The 13,629-nt window shown below is 59.1% G+C and overlaps 1 protein-coding gene across 2 annotated transcripts in view; it reads left to right on the forward strand.

Annotated features, from left to right (window-relative positions):
- The first annotated feature begins 1,334 nt into the window (after positions 1-1,334).
- PKP1 (plakophilin 1) overlaps positions 1,335-13,629 on the forward strand; it is an 89,261-nt gene continuing 76,966 nt past the window's right edge. For both annotated transcript variants that reach the window (XM_054176455.1, XM_054176456.1), the window contains exon 1: positions 1,335-1,536. In XM_054176455.1, coding sequence (XP_054032430.1) covers positions 1,335-1,536 — 202 coding nt within the window. The remainder of the gene's footprint in view (positions 1,537-13,629) is intronic.

The raw sequence follows: 13,629 nt of genomic DNA on the forward strand, positions 1-13,629 counted from the left end.
GAGGACTTCAGGAAGCCTCTGCCCAGGGTACCCTCTCCTCAGTGTCCCCCCTGGAGGGGGTTGTGCCTCTCCTCCCATAGCAGTGCTTGGCAGGAGCTTTGTCAGCGCTTGCTGTGACCTGAAACTGGTCACACCAGCACCAAGTGCTGGGTTCCCTGCAAACAAGTAGCTGCAGTGTGGCTTGGCAGGGAGCAGAGGCCCTGCTCAGGCTCATCACCTGGCAAGTCACTTCTTGCACATCCATTTTATCTCCTCTGCTGCTGGCTCCAAGGCCTCTTTTCCTCTCTGCTACCCTAAGTTACTTGTAAAGGTTGCCCCAGCCCCTTGCCTGCTGCTGCCCTGATGCCTCCCTGCGGAGTGTGGGACCCCCCCCAGCAGCACTCAGTGGTCAGCAGGAGCCTGCACCACCCTTGCTTGAGGAGCTCTGCAGGCCCCCCTGCAGCCCTGGGCTCCCTGGGGGGGTTCTGCAGCCTGTGCAGGCTGAGGAAGCTTTTTGCCCATGGGGAGCTGGACACATTCAGGCAGGAGCCCCCCACGGGAGGGAGGTTGGACCCCAAGCAGGAGCAGGCACTGCAGGCAGTGCTGCACCCCTGACCCATGGTGTGTGCAGAGCTGCCTCCTGCTTGGAGAGGGTCCCCCAGGCTCTTGGCACTGAGACACCATTTGGATCCAGTTTAGCCTGGGGGGGAGATAGCAAACCACAAACTGAGCAGGCTGTGGGACATGCTCCAGCCCCCAGCACTGCTTCGTGCCCAGGCACACAGGGTGAGCCCTTCACAGTGAGGGGGATCACAGGATCACAGGATCACAGGGTGTTAGGGCTTGGAAGGGACCTTCGAAGATCACCAAGTCCAACCCCCCTGCCAGAGCAGGAGCCTAGAATCCAGCTCAGGTCACAGAGGAATGCACCCAGATGAGTCCTGGAAGTCTCCAGGGAAGGAGACTCCACAACCTCCCTGGGCAGCCTGCTCCGGGGCTCTGGGACCCTCACGGTAAAGCCGTTCCCAGCCCTCGCACCTCCACGCTCGCCCCCCGCCCGCTGGCAGCCCCGGGAGCCGCCGGAGCCGGCAGGGGCCGGGGGAGGCAGGTTTGGGGCGCGGGGAGCCGTGGGGAGCGTGGGTGTGTGCAGGCAGGGCTGTATATCCAGTCTGGCAGAGGGTGTGCCCTGCTCACACGGCGGGGAGCCGAGCCAGGAGCAGCAGCCCTGAGACACCCATGGCAAGGAGGGGCTCAGGAGATTAAGCCCAGCACCAGCGCTGTCCGCCGCCGCCGCCGCCTCGCCTCCTGCGCCTCCGCCGAAGTGCAGCCCCCGGCCCCGCGCCCTGCCCGCAGCCATGCTCCACTCTCCGCTCAAGACGGCCCTGGCCTATGAGTGCTTCCAGGACCAGGCCAGCTCCACGCTGGCTCTGCCCTCCGACCACAAGCTGAAAACGAAGGGCACGGGGAAGCAGAGGGTCCAGGAGCAGGTGATGATGACGGTGAAGAGGCAGAAGCAGAAGTCGTCCGTGTCGTCCAGCGTGGGCCACTCCAACAGAGGTAAGGTCCCACCCCACCCCGGGGTCCCCTCTGCGGGTGTCCCTCTGGGGTCTGAGCAGATGCCCTGGGGTGCTTCTGTGGGGTTTTGTTTGGGGGGGGGGGCACAGAGGGGTTGGTGGTTTACCCCAGGCAGGGCTTGCTGAGGACTCTTGTGCCGGATGGAAGAGTTAGGACAAGGCTTGGAGCTGGGCGCAGGGATGGACTCCCCGTGGAGCTGATCTCCCTGCCCCACATCTCTGAGGCACCCTGGCTCTGAAGCTGCCTAACCTTCCTAAACCCTTCCTCTGTGAGTGTCCCTGGGCCTGGAATCCTCCACCAGCCTCATCCCCTCCTGCGGATGGCCGCAGCCGGCAGCGCTGCGCTTCCGCCGTGCCACCGAGCCAAGGCTCAGCTGCCCCTCAGCTCTGCCTGCACACAGGACACAAACCTGAGCTTGGGCTTTGCCTCTGAGCCTCCTACCACGTCTCCTGCTTGCAGGCTGAGAAGTGTGGGAGCCTCCAGGACACCCCAGTGTGAGTGGTAGGGAGGAGAGGAGCTGGGAGAGCAATGTCCTTGGCTTAGCACAGAGCTTGCCCTGGATCAGTGGGGATGCAGTGCAGCCCCCACCCCCAGTTTTCAGATGGGTAGAAAGGGCTGTAGGGGTCTGGGCAGCTGCTCCACCTCTAGGCACTGAGTCTGTGCCATGGAAAGCAAGCAGCCAGCTGAGTCCTGGAGCCAGCTTGCCACTGGAATCGCTTTGCCTTTGGGTCGAGGCTTGCCGAAGGCTTTTTCTTCATTGCCTTTGCATCTGGAGCAAGCTGAAGTGGAGGCAGAGCTCAGCTTTCCCCAGCCAGCAGCTGCAGCCCCAGAGGGCTGTGACAGCCATCAAGCAAAACCTCCTGGCTCCTGGAGGTGCTTTGGCCAGCAGCTGCCCTGAGCTCCCTGGCCTGGCTGAGCTCACAGGAAGGGCCAAGCTCCAGGCTCTGGGGGTCAGGGGGGTGCTAGGGCTGGGACTGAAGTGTTCAGCCCTGTCTGGAGTGAGCTGCATGAAGCAGGGTGAAAGCTGGAGGGCTGGGGGAGCTGGGCCAGTCTCTGCCACCTCTCCAGGGACTGTGGCTTGTCCATGAGCTCTTCCAAGCTGAACTGTGAAGCTGAATGCTGGTGAGATGCCATGCTCTAGATGTGGCTTGGGCTGGTTCACCAGGAGGAGTTGGGTGGCAGCAGGCTGCTGGGGGGAGAGTGCAGGTTGGTGCTCCCAGAGGAGCCTTCCTGGCTGGCTGTTGTGATTGTTGTGAGGAGTGGAACAGGGCAGCTGCCCTCTGGATGGGTGTGTGCCCTGCCCTGGGCTGGGCACCTCTGGGAGCCAACCTCTGCTCCCTCTGCTTGTGCATGTTTGTGGACACAGACTCCAAGGGCAAGTGGGTGATGGAGCAAGGAGAGCTCTCTTCTGCCATCCAAATGGAAGATGCAGATCTCCTCCTGCCTGGAGAGGCTTCATTGCTTGGGGTGTTGCAGGGCTGGACCTGCCAAGAGAAAATATAGCCCAGGATGAGATGAGAGGCTCTGGATGGGGATTGGGGCACTGCCAGCCTCCCCTTGCAGTGGATGGAAGCAGGCAGGGATGTGCCCCACTGGTGTCTGTAGGCAGGGAGGAAGGCAGGCAGGGATGTGTCCCACTGGTGGCTGTAGGCAGGGGGGAGGGCAGGCAGGGATGTGGCAGGGGGGAAGGCAGGCAGGGATGTGCCCCACTGGTGTCTGTAGGCAGAGGGGAAGGCAGGCAGGGATGTGGCAGGGAGGAAGGCAGGCAGGGATGTGGCAGGAGGGAAGGCAGGCAGGGATGTGGCAGGGGGGAAGGCAGGCAGGGATGTGCCCCACTGGTGTCTGTAGGCAGAGGGGAAGGCAGGCAGGGATGTGGCAGGGAGGAAGGCAGGCAGGGATGTGGCAGGAGGGAAGGCAGGCAGGGATGTGGCAGGGGGGAAGGCAGGCAGGGATGTGCCCCACTGGTGTCAGTAGGCAGGGGGGAGGGCAGGTAGGGATGTGCCCCACTGGTGTCTGTAGGCAGGGGGGAAGGCAGGCAGGGATGTGTCAGGAGGGAAGGCAGGCAGGGATGTGCCCCACTGGTGTCAGTAGGCAGGGAGGAGGGCAGGCAGGGATGTGCCCCACTGGTGTCTGTAGGCAGGGGGGAAGGCAGGCAGGGATGTGTCACGAGGGAAGGCAGGCAGGGATGTGCCCCACTGGTGTCTGTAGGCAGGGGGGAGGGCAGGCAGGGATGTGTCAGGAGGGAAGGCAGGCAGGGATGTGCCCCACTGGTGTCAGTAGGCAGGGAGGAGGGCAGGCAGGGATGTGCCCCACTGGTGTCTGTAGGCAGGGAGGAGGGCAGGCAGGGATGTGCCCCACTGGTGTCAGTAGGCAGGGAGGAGGGCAGGCAGGGATGTGCCCCACTGGTGTCTGTAGGCAGGGAGGAGGGCAGGCAGAGGGAAGTCCTTCACTTGGAGAGGAGCCCAGGTGCAACCTCTGGGGAGGGGCAGCGAATTCCCAAGCTGCAGGTCTCTGCTCCACGGGCTGGGGTTAACTCCTCCTCCAGACACCCTCAGAAGTGTCTGGGAATGGGAACTGGGTGGCAAAGTGCAGCTCTGGTTTCTGTGTCCCAGGGAAGCAGAGCCACATCCAGCTCCCAGGAGCTGCCTCCAAGCGTGGAGCCAGGGCTGCCCTGCTCCCACCGCGGGGCGCTGGGCCGGGGCGCAGCTCCTGCTGGCTGAGTCACCCTGGTGGTTGCTCCCTCGGTGCCTTTCTGGATTGAGTCCCAGGAGGGCAAGAGGCTGCCTGTGATTTCTGCTGGGTTAAAGCCTGAGAGGGCCGAGCTAAGCTTTCCAGTGTTGATGCTCACTGCTGGAGCTCCGAGGCTCAGCTGAGCAGCCCCAAGGAGGACCCTCAGTGGTCCCTCCAAACAGGCTCTCAGCAGTGGATCCTCTCCCAGCCTTCCTCCACCACCAGCTACCTGCATCCCCCTGAGCTTTCTCAGAGGTGCTCCTCACAGGCAGCAGCAGCTGGGGAATTCACAAAGCCCCTTGATCAGCCTTGAAGTGCTTTGTTCCCTCTGCAGCCAGACAGCTTCCTCTGTGTGTCTGGTTGGGTTGGTCCAGGTCCAGCTGGCTGTTGCTGCATTTTGATCTGTGGTTTGGGCAGGAGCTGAAACGTGCAGAGCTTCCCCCAGCTTCACAAACAGCTCTGCCTGTGCTTGTAGGGCAAGGAGCACAGGCAGGGACCCCTCTTGCCTGCATGAACGTTGTTGTAGCCCCCAAGTGGAGTTCCTTTAGCCTCCAGGCTCTGGTCGTGGATGGACACTTGGAGTCCGGCAGAGGAAGGCATTGTGGCCACCCTGGGGGGATCTGGTGCCACCCAACACCTGCACAAGCCAGAGCAAGGCAACTGATCCACCTGGGCTCAACCTGGTGTGCACTGGGGCAAGGCAGTGAGCTGGAAGCAGCAGAATCCTGCAGGGCCTTCTTCTGGGCAGAGCAGCTCTGGGTGTGGGGCTCTGGGGCTGTGGACTCTGCCCTCCTCGGGCTCTGGGCATGTGAGGGCTGCCCTAGGGCACAGCTGCCCTTCCCACCGCGGGGAGAGCTGACCAGGAGCCTCCTCTGGATTTGTGAGCAATGCAGGGGAATGAACTTCAGTGGCATGGCCAAGGAGAGGCCAAGGCAGGCCCCACCAGCTCCTGCAGCCGGCAGCACTGACCTGCAGAGCTCTGTGGCCGGAGGAGAGCTCTGCAGTGAGCGTTCCCTGGCTGCCAGGGCACAGCAGGGAGCTGCTGGGGCTTGGCCTTGCTGCTCCTGGGGCTCCCTGCCACTGAGATGAGTCTGGGGCAGGGCTGAGGAGCCCCAGCCCAGCAGCAGCAGACCCAGCGGTCCCCTGGCTCCGCGGAGACTTGCAGCTCTGCTCCGCTGGCTGTGGCTGAGAGGGGAGAAACCCCACCTGGCTGTGCTGGAATCCAGTCCCCAGTGGATCCCACCCAGCTCTGCTGGAATCCAGTCCCCAGTGGATCCCACCCAGCTCTGCTGGAATCCAGTCCCCGGTGGATCCCACCTAGCTCTGCTGGAATCCAGTCTCTATTGGGATCCCACCCAGCTCTGCTGGAATCCAGTCTCCGGTGGATCCCGCCCAGCTGTGCTGGAATCCAGTCCCCAGTGGATCCCACCCAGCTCTGCTGGAATCCAGTGTCCGGTGGATCCCACCCAGCTGTGATGGAATCCAGTCTCCAGTGGATCCCACCCAGCTCTGCTGGAATCCAGTCCCCGGTGGATCCCACCCAGCTGTGATGGAATCCAGTCTCTATTGGGATCCCACCCAGCTGTGATGGAATCCAGTCTCTATTGGGATCCCACCCAGCTCTGCTGGAATCCAGTCCCCAGTGGACACCACCCAGCTGTGCTGGAATCCAGTCTCCGGTGGATCCCACCCAGCTGTGATGGAATCCAGTCTCTATTGGGATCCCACCCAGCTCTGCTGGAATCCAGTCCCCAGTGGATCCCACCCAGCTGTGCTGGAATCCAGTCTCTGGTGGATCCTACCCAGCTGTGCTGGAATCCAGTCTCTATTGGGATCCCACCCAGCTCTGCTGGAATCCAGTCCCCAGTGGATCCCACCCAGCTCTGCTGGAATCCAGTCTCCAGTGGATCCCACCTAGCTGTGATGGAATCCAGTCTCCAGTGGGATCCCACCCAGCTGTGCTGGAATCCAGTCTCTATTGGGATCCCACCCAGCTGTGCTGGAATCCAGTCTCCAGTGGATCCCACCCAGCTTTGATGGAATCCATTCTCCAGTGGGATCCCACCCAGCTGTGCTGGAATCCAGTCTCCAGTGGGATCCCACCTAGCTGTGCTGGAATCCAGTCTCTAGTGGATCTCACCCAGCTGTGCTGGAATCCAGTCTCTGGTGGGATCCCACCCAGGTGTACTGGAATCCAATCCATCTCTGGTGGGATCCCACCCAGGTGTACTGGAATCCAATCCATCTCTAGTGGGATCTCACCCAGCTGTGATGGAATCCAATCCATCTCTAGTGGGATCCCACCCAGCTGTGTTGGAATCCAGTCTCTAGTGGATCCCACCCAGCTGTGCTGGAATCCAGTCTCTAGTGGGATCCTACCCAGCTGTGATGGAATCCAGTGCAGTCTCTTGTGGGATCCCAGCTAGCTGTGACAGAATCCAATCTCTAGTGGGATCCCACCCAGCTGTAATGGAATCCAATCCATCTCCAGTGGGATTCCACCTAGTTGTGATGGAAATCAATCTCTCTATTATGGGATCCCACCTACCTCTAATGGGATCCCTCTTAGCTCTAATGGGATCCCCCCTGGCTCTAATGGAGGCCATGGCTGATGTGAAGGGAAGAGGAGATCTGGAGGCCACCTGAGTCTTTTGCTGACTTCTGTGCCCTTGCCCCCCAGGAGAGGGCTGAGCAGAAGCCCTCCAGCTGCCAGCAGCCTTAGCTTCCTGGCACACAGAAGGCACTCACAGCCTTCAGCTCCCAGGGCAGGGGGCAGGAGCTGGGTCACTGCCACAGGAATCTCAGCCTCTGGGATGTCAGCAATCCTTCCCTCCTAGGAGGCATCTGGGCCTTGCTTTGTGCCTCCCACAGGCCCTCTTCTCTTACTCCCTCTTTCCTGCACTGGATCATCCTCATTGTGCACAGGTTGTGCCTGAACTGGTCTAGCCTGCACTGCTGGGGACTGGTTCTTGCTTTGCCTTTCCCTGCTGCAGATGAATATGTATTAACCTGCATCCATTTCCACCCTGCTCCTGTTAGCTTTGGCATTTTTAACACAATTCCTCTCCTCCCCATTGGCCCTGCAGCTCCAAGAGGTGTAATAAAGCTGCTTTTAAAGAGAGGCACTAACTCATCCAGCACAGCCGTGGGGGGGAGGCGAAGGGCTCAGTTGGCTCTGCAATGATTGACAACAGCTGTAGAGAGGAGGAGGAAGGCAAGGCTCCAGCCCTGGAAGTGTTCAAAGCCAGGCTGGATGAGGCCCTGAGCAGCCTGGGCTGGTGGGAGCTGTCCCTGCCCATGGCAGGGGGTTGGAACTGGATGATCTCTAAGGCTTCTTCCAACCCTAAACCATTCTGTGACTCCAAGGTGACCTTCTAGTAGGGCTCATAGCCATCAAGGGCAAGACCTTGCAACCCTTCCCTGCTGCAGTCACCTTCCACCTTGATGAACTGTCCAGCTGATGCTAAATGAAGAGTTTAGACCAACCAAGATCTGCAGGAGATGCTTTGGGGCAATGACAGTGTAGGGGGGGCAGGGAAAGGTCCCTGCCATAGCCCAGCCAGCACCTGAGCAGCCTCAGGGGCATTTTCTGCCCACAGTCACTGGCAGGCTGTGCTTCCTCTGAGGGAGTCCTTGTGCCCTCAGACATAAGCAAGAAGTTCTTTAGGCACAAGGAAGGACTTCTTTAGGCACAAGGAAGGAGTTCTTTAGGCAGGAGAGAGAAGTTCTTTAGGCAGGAGGGAGAAGTTCTTTAGGCAGGAGGGAGAAGTTCTTTAGGCACAAAGGAGAAGTTCTTTAGGCATGAAGGTGATGTTCTTTAGGCAGGAGGGAGAAGTTCTTTAGGCATGAAGGTGATGTTCTTTAGGCACAAGGAAGGAGTTCTTTAGGTACAAGGGAGAAGTTCTTTAGGCAGGAGGGAGAAGTTCTTTAGGCATGAAGGTGATGTTCTTTAGGCACAAGGAAGGAGTTCTTTAGGCAGGAGGGAGAAGTTCTTTAGGCATGAAGGTGATGTTCTTTAGGCACAAGGAAGGAATTCTTTAGGCACAAGGAAGGAGTTCTTTAGGCAGGAGGGAGATGTTCTTTAGGCAGGAGGGAGAAGTTCTTTAGGCAGGAGGGAGAAGTTCTTTAGGCACAAGGGAGAAGTTCTTTAGGCACAAGGGAGAAGTTCTTTAGACAGGAGGAAGTCTTTTAGGCACAAGAAAGATGTTCTTTAGACACAAGGAAGATGTTCTTTAGGCACAAAGAAGGAGTTCTTTAGGCACAAGGAAGGAGTTCTTTAGGCACAAGGAAGGAGTTCTTTAGGCACAAGGAAGGAGTTCTTTAGACAGGAGGAAGTTCTTTGCAGTGAGAGTGGTAAAATACTGGCAGAGCCTGCCCAGGGTTGTGGCTGATGCCCTATCCCTGGAGCATTCAAGGTCAGCCTCAGTGTGTCCCTGCTGCCTGCAGGGGGGTTGGACAAGATGACCTTTGAGGGTCCCTTCCAGCCCAGTGCACTCTGTGAGTCTCATCCCTGCCTTCTCTGCTTCTGTCCCAGCTCTTATCTCCTGTTCCTGCAGTGCCTTTAGTTGGCTCTGTCTTTGTCCCAGGGCAAGGGGGCACTTCAGGGACCTAAGCTGCTGCTTGGATGACAAGAAATGAGCCATAAACATATGGACACAGAGAGCAAAAGGCCCCAGGGATGCACCTCCCCCAGGGAGCATTTCCACCCCCTGCCTAAATGTGGGGTTGTTTCAGCAGAGGGTCTGTTTTACTGCCAGGCCCTCAGGACCTGAGACCAACTTCTTGTAGAGTCTTCACCCTTGAGGGAGCTGAGAAGAGGAACATCCTTCCTCCCCCCAGGGGCTGGTGATGCACCTCCAAGCTGGCTCTCCAGATGAGCCAGGCCAGGGAAGTGTCTGAACTGGCAGGAGTGAGCAAGGCTGAGGTTTTGCTTTAGCCACCTCCATCAGAAAATCCCCAGGCTCCCCTTGGCCTTCCCAGCTGAGCTCTCCAAGCCATAAATGCCAGCTGTGGGGTGGCAGGAGCAGCAGCTCCTCCAACCAGCAAGGCAGCTTCAAACTGCCTTCAACGCTGGAGCTTGTCTGTAATTATGTGTTTAGAAGCTCTTATGCACAGGTTCTGGGAGGTGAGGGCAGCCCTTCAGCAGCTGAAGGACTGCAGCTTGCAGGAGCTGCCCTGGTCCCTTCAGCTCAGCCACCCAGCAGTGAATTTACACAGGAAAATGAGAGGTGTGCCTCAAGTGGCTTCTTTTGCTGTCCTCTTGCTCAAGCCTGGAGCCTTTAGTGCAGGGCAGGAGTGGACCCTGCAATGAAAAGCATGGTCCCCAGGGAGGACAGGGCAGGGGAACCTCTGAGTCATGCCCAGAAGCCTTTCCTCCCAACTGCTTGGTCACAGCCCCCAGGTGCTCCTGCCCCCAGCTAGGTGAGGTCTGCACAGGGCAGGAGCTTGAGTGGCAGAAAGGATTCTCAGGAAGCTCTTCCCATGGGGCTGGGTTCTCTCTCTGCTCAGAGCAGTGCCCCTTGGGGAGCCACCTTGGCAAGCCCTGCCTTGCTTCTGCTGCAGCCCAGCACTGATGTTCTCACCTGCAGGTCCTGGGAGGTGCCAAGGTGGGGAGGGCAGCAGAGGGTGAAGGGCACAGCTGAACTCTATCCCCTGCTGCAGGGGGGTGGCCCGTGCCTTGCCTTGTCTGCAAGGTTTGGTCCACTTAGGATGTGTGAAGCCATCAGAGCTGGGGAGACATTCAGAGAGAGACTCTGAGGAACTTCATCCCACACCTGGGAAAGACTTGGCCAGCACTAAGCTCAGTAATGGAGTGAGCCTCTGCCCAGATGGGTGAGCTCTGGGGCAGAAGCACGGAGAGGAGGGTCCTGAGCAGGCAGTGCTGAGCCCATCCAGGCTCTGCAAAGCCAGAGGCAGCCCAGAACCTTCCCAGCACCCTGCAAGAGCCACAGCAAAGTGGTTCTCTCTCCCTGTGAGCCAAGGGGTTTCAGGCACCTTGGTGGAGAGAAGCTCTCTCCCCTCTGGGGACCAGAGCTGAGCCACCCATGTGGGGGGTGGAAAGCAGCCTCAGGAAGTTTGCTGGTTGGACTTTGAGAGACTCCAAGAAAGAACTGAAGCAGCATCAGAGAACCCCAGAATGGGTTGGGTTGGAAGGGACCTTCAACATCATCCAGTTCCAACCATGGGCAGGGACCCCTCCCACCAGCACAGCTTGCTCAGGGCCTCATCCAGCCTGGCCCTGAGCACCTCCAGGCAGGGCACAGCCACAGCCTCCCTGGGCAGCCTGTGCCAGAGTCTCCCCAGCCTCACTCTCCACAATCTCTTCCTCCTCTCCACTCTCAGTCTCCCCTCTCCCAGCTCAAAGCCATTGTTCCTCCTCCTGTCCCTCCCAGCCCTTGGCCCAAGTCCCTCCCCAGCTCTCCTGGAGCCCTTCAGCTACTGCCAGGCTGCTCTGAGGTCTCCCTGGAGCCTTCTCCAGTGCCCTGTTCCAGTCTCTCCCCACCCTCACTCTAAAGAATTTCTTATTAATAACTCTTTGTGTTAATAAGGAGCAGAGCCCAGCAGGGGTCTGAGCTGTGGCAAGCAAGGTCCTGTGGTGTTCTGCACAGGTGGAGCAGCTCTGCTGCTGCTTGGTTTGCACTCAGTGAGTTTCTCTGGGAGCCATCACAGGGTCACAGAGCTGGCAGGGCTGGAAGAGACCTCAAGGCTCAGCCAGCTCCAAGCCCCTGCCATGGGCAGGGACACCTCACACCACAGCAGGTTGCTCACAGCCACCTCCAGCCTGGCTGCAAACACCTCCAGGCAGGAGGCTTCCACCACCTCCCTGGGCAGCCTGTGCCAGGCTCTCACCACCCTCCTGGCCAACAACTTCTTCCTCACAGCCAATCTCCAGCTCCCCACTTCTAGTTCTGCTCCATCCCCCCAAGTCCTGTCCCTCCCTGACCCCCTCCAAAGTCCCTCCCCAGCTTTCCTGCAGCCCCCTGCAGCTCCTGGAAGGCCACAATGAGGTCTCCTGGGAGCCTTCTCCTCTCCAGCCTGCACAACCCCAACTCTCTCAGGCTGTCTGCAGAGCAGAGCAGCTCCAGCCCTCTGCTCCTCCTCCTGGCCCTGCTCTGGACACCTTCCAGCCCCTCCAGAGCCTTCCTGGCACAGAGGCTCCAGAGCTGGCCCCAGAGCTGCAGCTGTGGGCTCAGCAGAGTGGAGCAGAGGGGCAGAATCCCCTCCCTGTCCTGCTGGCCACACTTCTCTTGCTGCAGCCCAGGCTCTGCTTGGCTCTCTGGGCTGCCAGTGCTCACTGCTGGCTCCTCTCTTGTTGACAGCAGAAAGCAAACCTCCTCATTCCCAGCACCTCTGCAGCCCTCACCTTCCTGAGAAAATGCAAGGACTCTTTCTTTCTTTCTTTCTAGCCACCAACCCAATCACCATAACAGGTTCTGGGTGCCTGAGGCAAGGCAGCAGCTGAGCTGTGTTCCAAGGAGCAGTGGCTGTAGGAGACCTGAGTGTCTTCAGGGCCTTTGTGGTGGAGTTTATCCAAGTTAATCTCAGAGATGAGGCTTATCAACCCATCAGGGAGATTAGGATATTCCTGACATTCCCCACCAGTTTGGCTGCATAACTTCAGACAGGTCAGGCCTGATCTTTTTCTTGTGCTCCATGGAAGGCTCAGAGCTTCCCCTGGATGTTAATCAGAGGGAAGGCTTTGCCCTTCCTCATAACGGGCCCTGGGATGCCACAATGGTTGAGCTCAGCTGGAGATGAAACCTGGATGACCTCAGAGTCTTTGGGGAGCACCTGAGAGGGGTTAAGGGAGTTGCAGTGTGGGAAGAGAAGGACTCACTTCATGGAGTCTTGCAGTGGGGAGGAGAAGGCTCCCAGGAGACCTCCTTGTGGCCCTCCAGGATCTGCAGGGGGCTGCAGGAAAGCTGGGGAGGGACTTTGGAGGGGGTCAGGGAGGGACAGGACTGGGGGGGATGGAGCAGAACTAGAAGTGGGGAGCTGGAGATTGGCTGTGAGGAAGAAGTTGTTGGCCAGGAGGGTGGTGAGAGCCTGGCACAGGCTGCCCAGGGAGGTGGTGGAAGCCTCCTGCCTGGAGGTGTTTGCAGCCAGGCTGGAGGTGGCTGTGAGCAACCTGCTGTGGTGTGAGGTGTCCCTGCCCATGGCAGGGGGTTGGAGCTGGCTGAGCCTTGAGCTCCCTTCCAGCCCTGACAATCCTTTGGTTCTATGTAGCATGGAGGAAAAGTCTCTTAGGATGGATCCAGAGGCTGCACTGCCATGGGCTGCTGGTGTGAGACAGCTGGGAGGGCTTCTGGTGGGGCTGGGATGGATGAATGCAAAGCACTGAGAAAGGATGGAGGTGGCTGAGGGCTTCCTCCCAGACTGAGGTATTAGTATCTACAAAATGCATCTGAGATCTGCTCTCACATAGCTCCTCAGCACCCCAACAGCAATGATGTGGCTTAATACCTGCTCAGACTGAAGATCAGAGAATCACAGACATTACACATCATCTATTTCCAGCACCTCCCCCCAGCCCAGGCTGCTCAAGATCCCATACAGCCTGGTCCTGAGCACCTCCAGGCAGGGCACAGCCACAGCCTCCCTGGGCAGCCTGTGCCAGAATCTCCCCAGCCTCACTCTCCACAATCTCTTCCTCCTCTCCACTCTCAGTCTCCCCTCTCCCAGCTCAAAGCCATTGTTCCTCACCCTGCACTCCCAGCCCCTGTCCCAAGTCCCTCCCCAGCTCTCCTGGAGCCCTTCAGCTCCTGCAAGGCTGCTCTGAGCTCTCCCTGGAGTTTTATCTTCTCCAGGCTGCACAGCCCCAGCTCTCCCAGCCTGCCCCCACAGCAGAGGTTCTCCAACCTCTGATCATCTTTGTGGCCTCCTCTGGACCCTCTCCAGCAGCTCCAGGTCCTTCCTGTGTTGGGGGCTGCATGTGGGGTCTGAGCAGAGCAGAGCTTTGACACTTAGTGCAGTGCAATCAGGTTTCCTCGTGCCTGGCAGCTTCAGATCCCCAGGTGCTACCAGACCTGACCATCATCCCCCTCCCTCCACCCCATGTCTGCTGTTTGCTCCCTACTGACTTGACCAAGCCCTGCTCAGGCTGTTGGTGTGGATGTGACTCTGCTCCCCCAGGGAGCAGTGCTGGGCCCCAGCCTCTTGAACATCTTCATTGATGATCTGCAGGAGGGGATGGAGTCAGCCAGCAGCCAATGTGCAGATGACAGCAAGCTGGGGGCAGAGGTTGGTCAGGCAGAGGGCAGAAGGGCTCTGCAGAGGGACCTTGCCAGGCTGCACAGATGGGCAGAGGCCAACAGGATGGCATTCAACAAGGCCAAGTGCCAGGGG

Source organism: Dryobates pubescens, chromosome 35, assembly GCF_014839835.1.
Source record: "Dryobates pubescens isolate bDryPub1 chromosome 35, bDryPub1.pri, whole genome shotgun sequence".
In the NCBI taxonomy this organism is placed as follows: Eukaryota; Metazoa; Chordata; class Aves; order Piciformes; family Picidae; genus Dryobates; species Dryobates pubescens.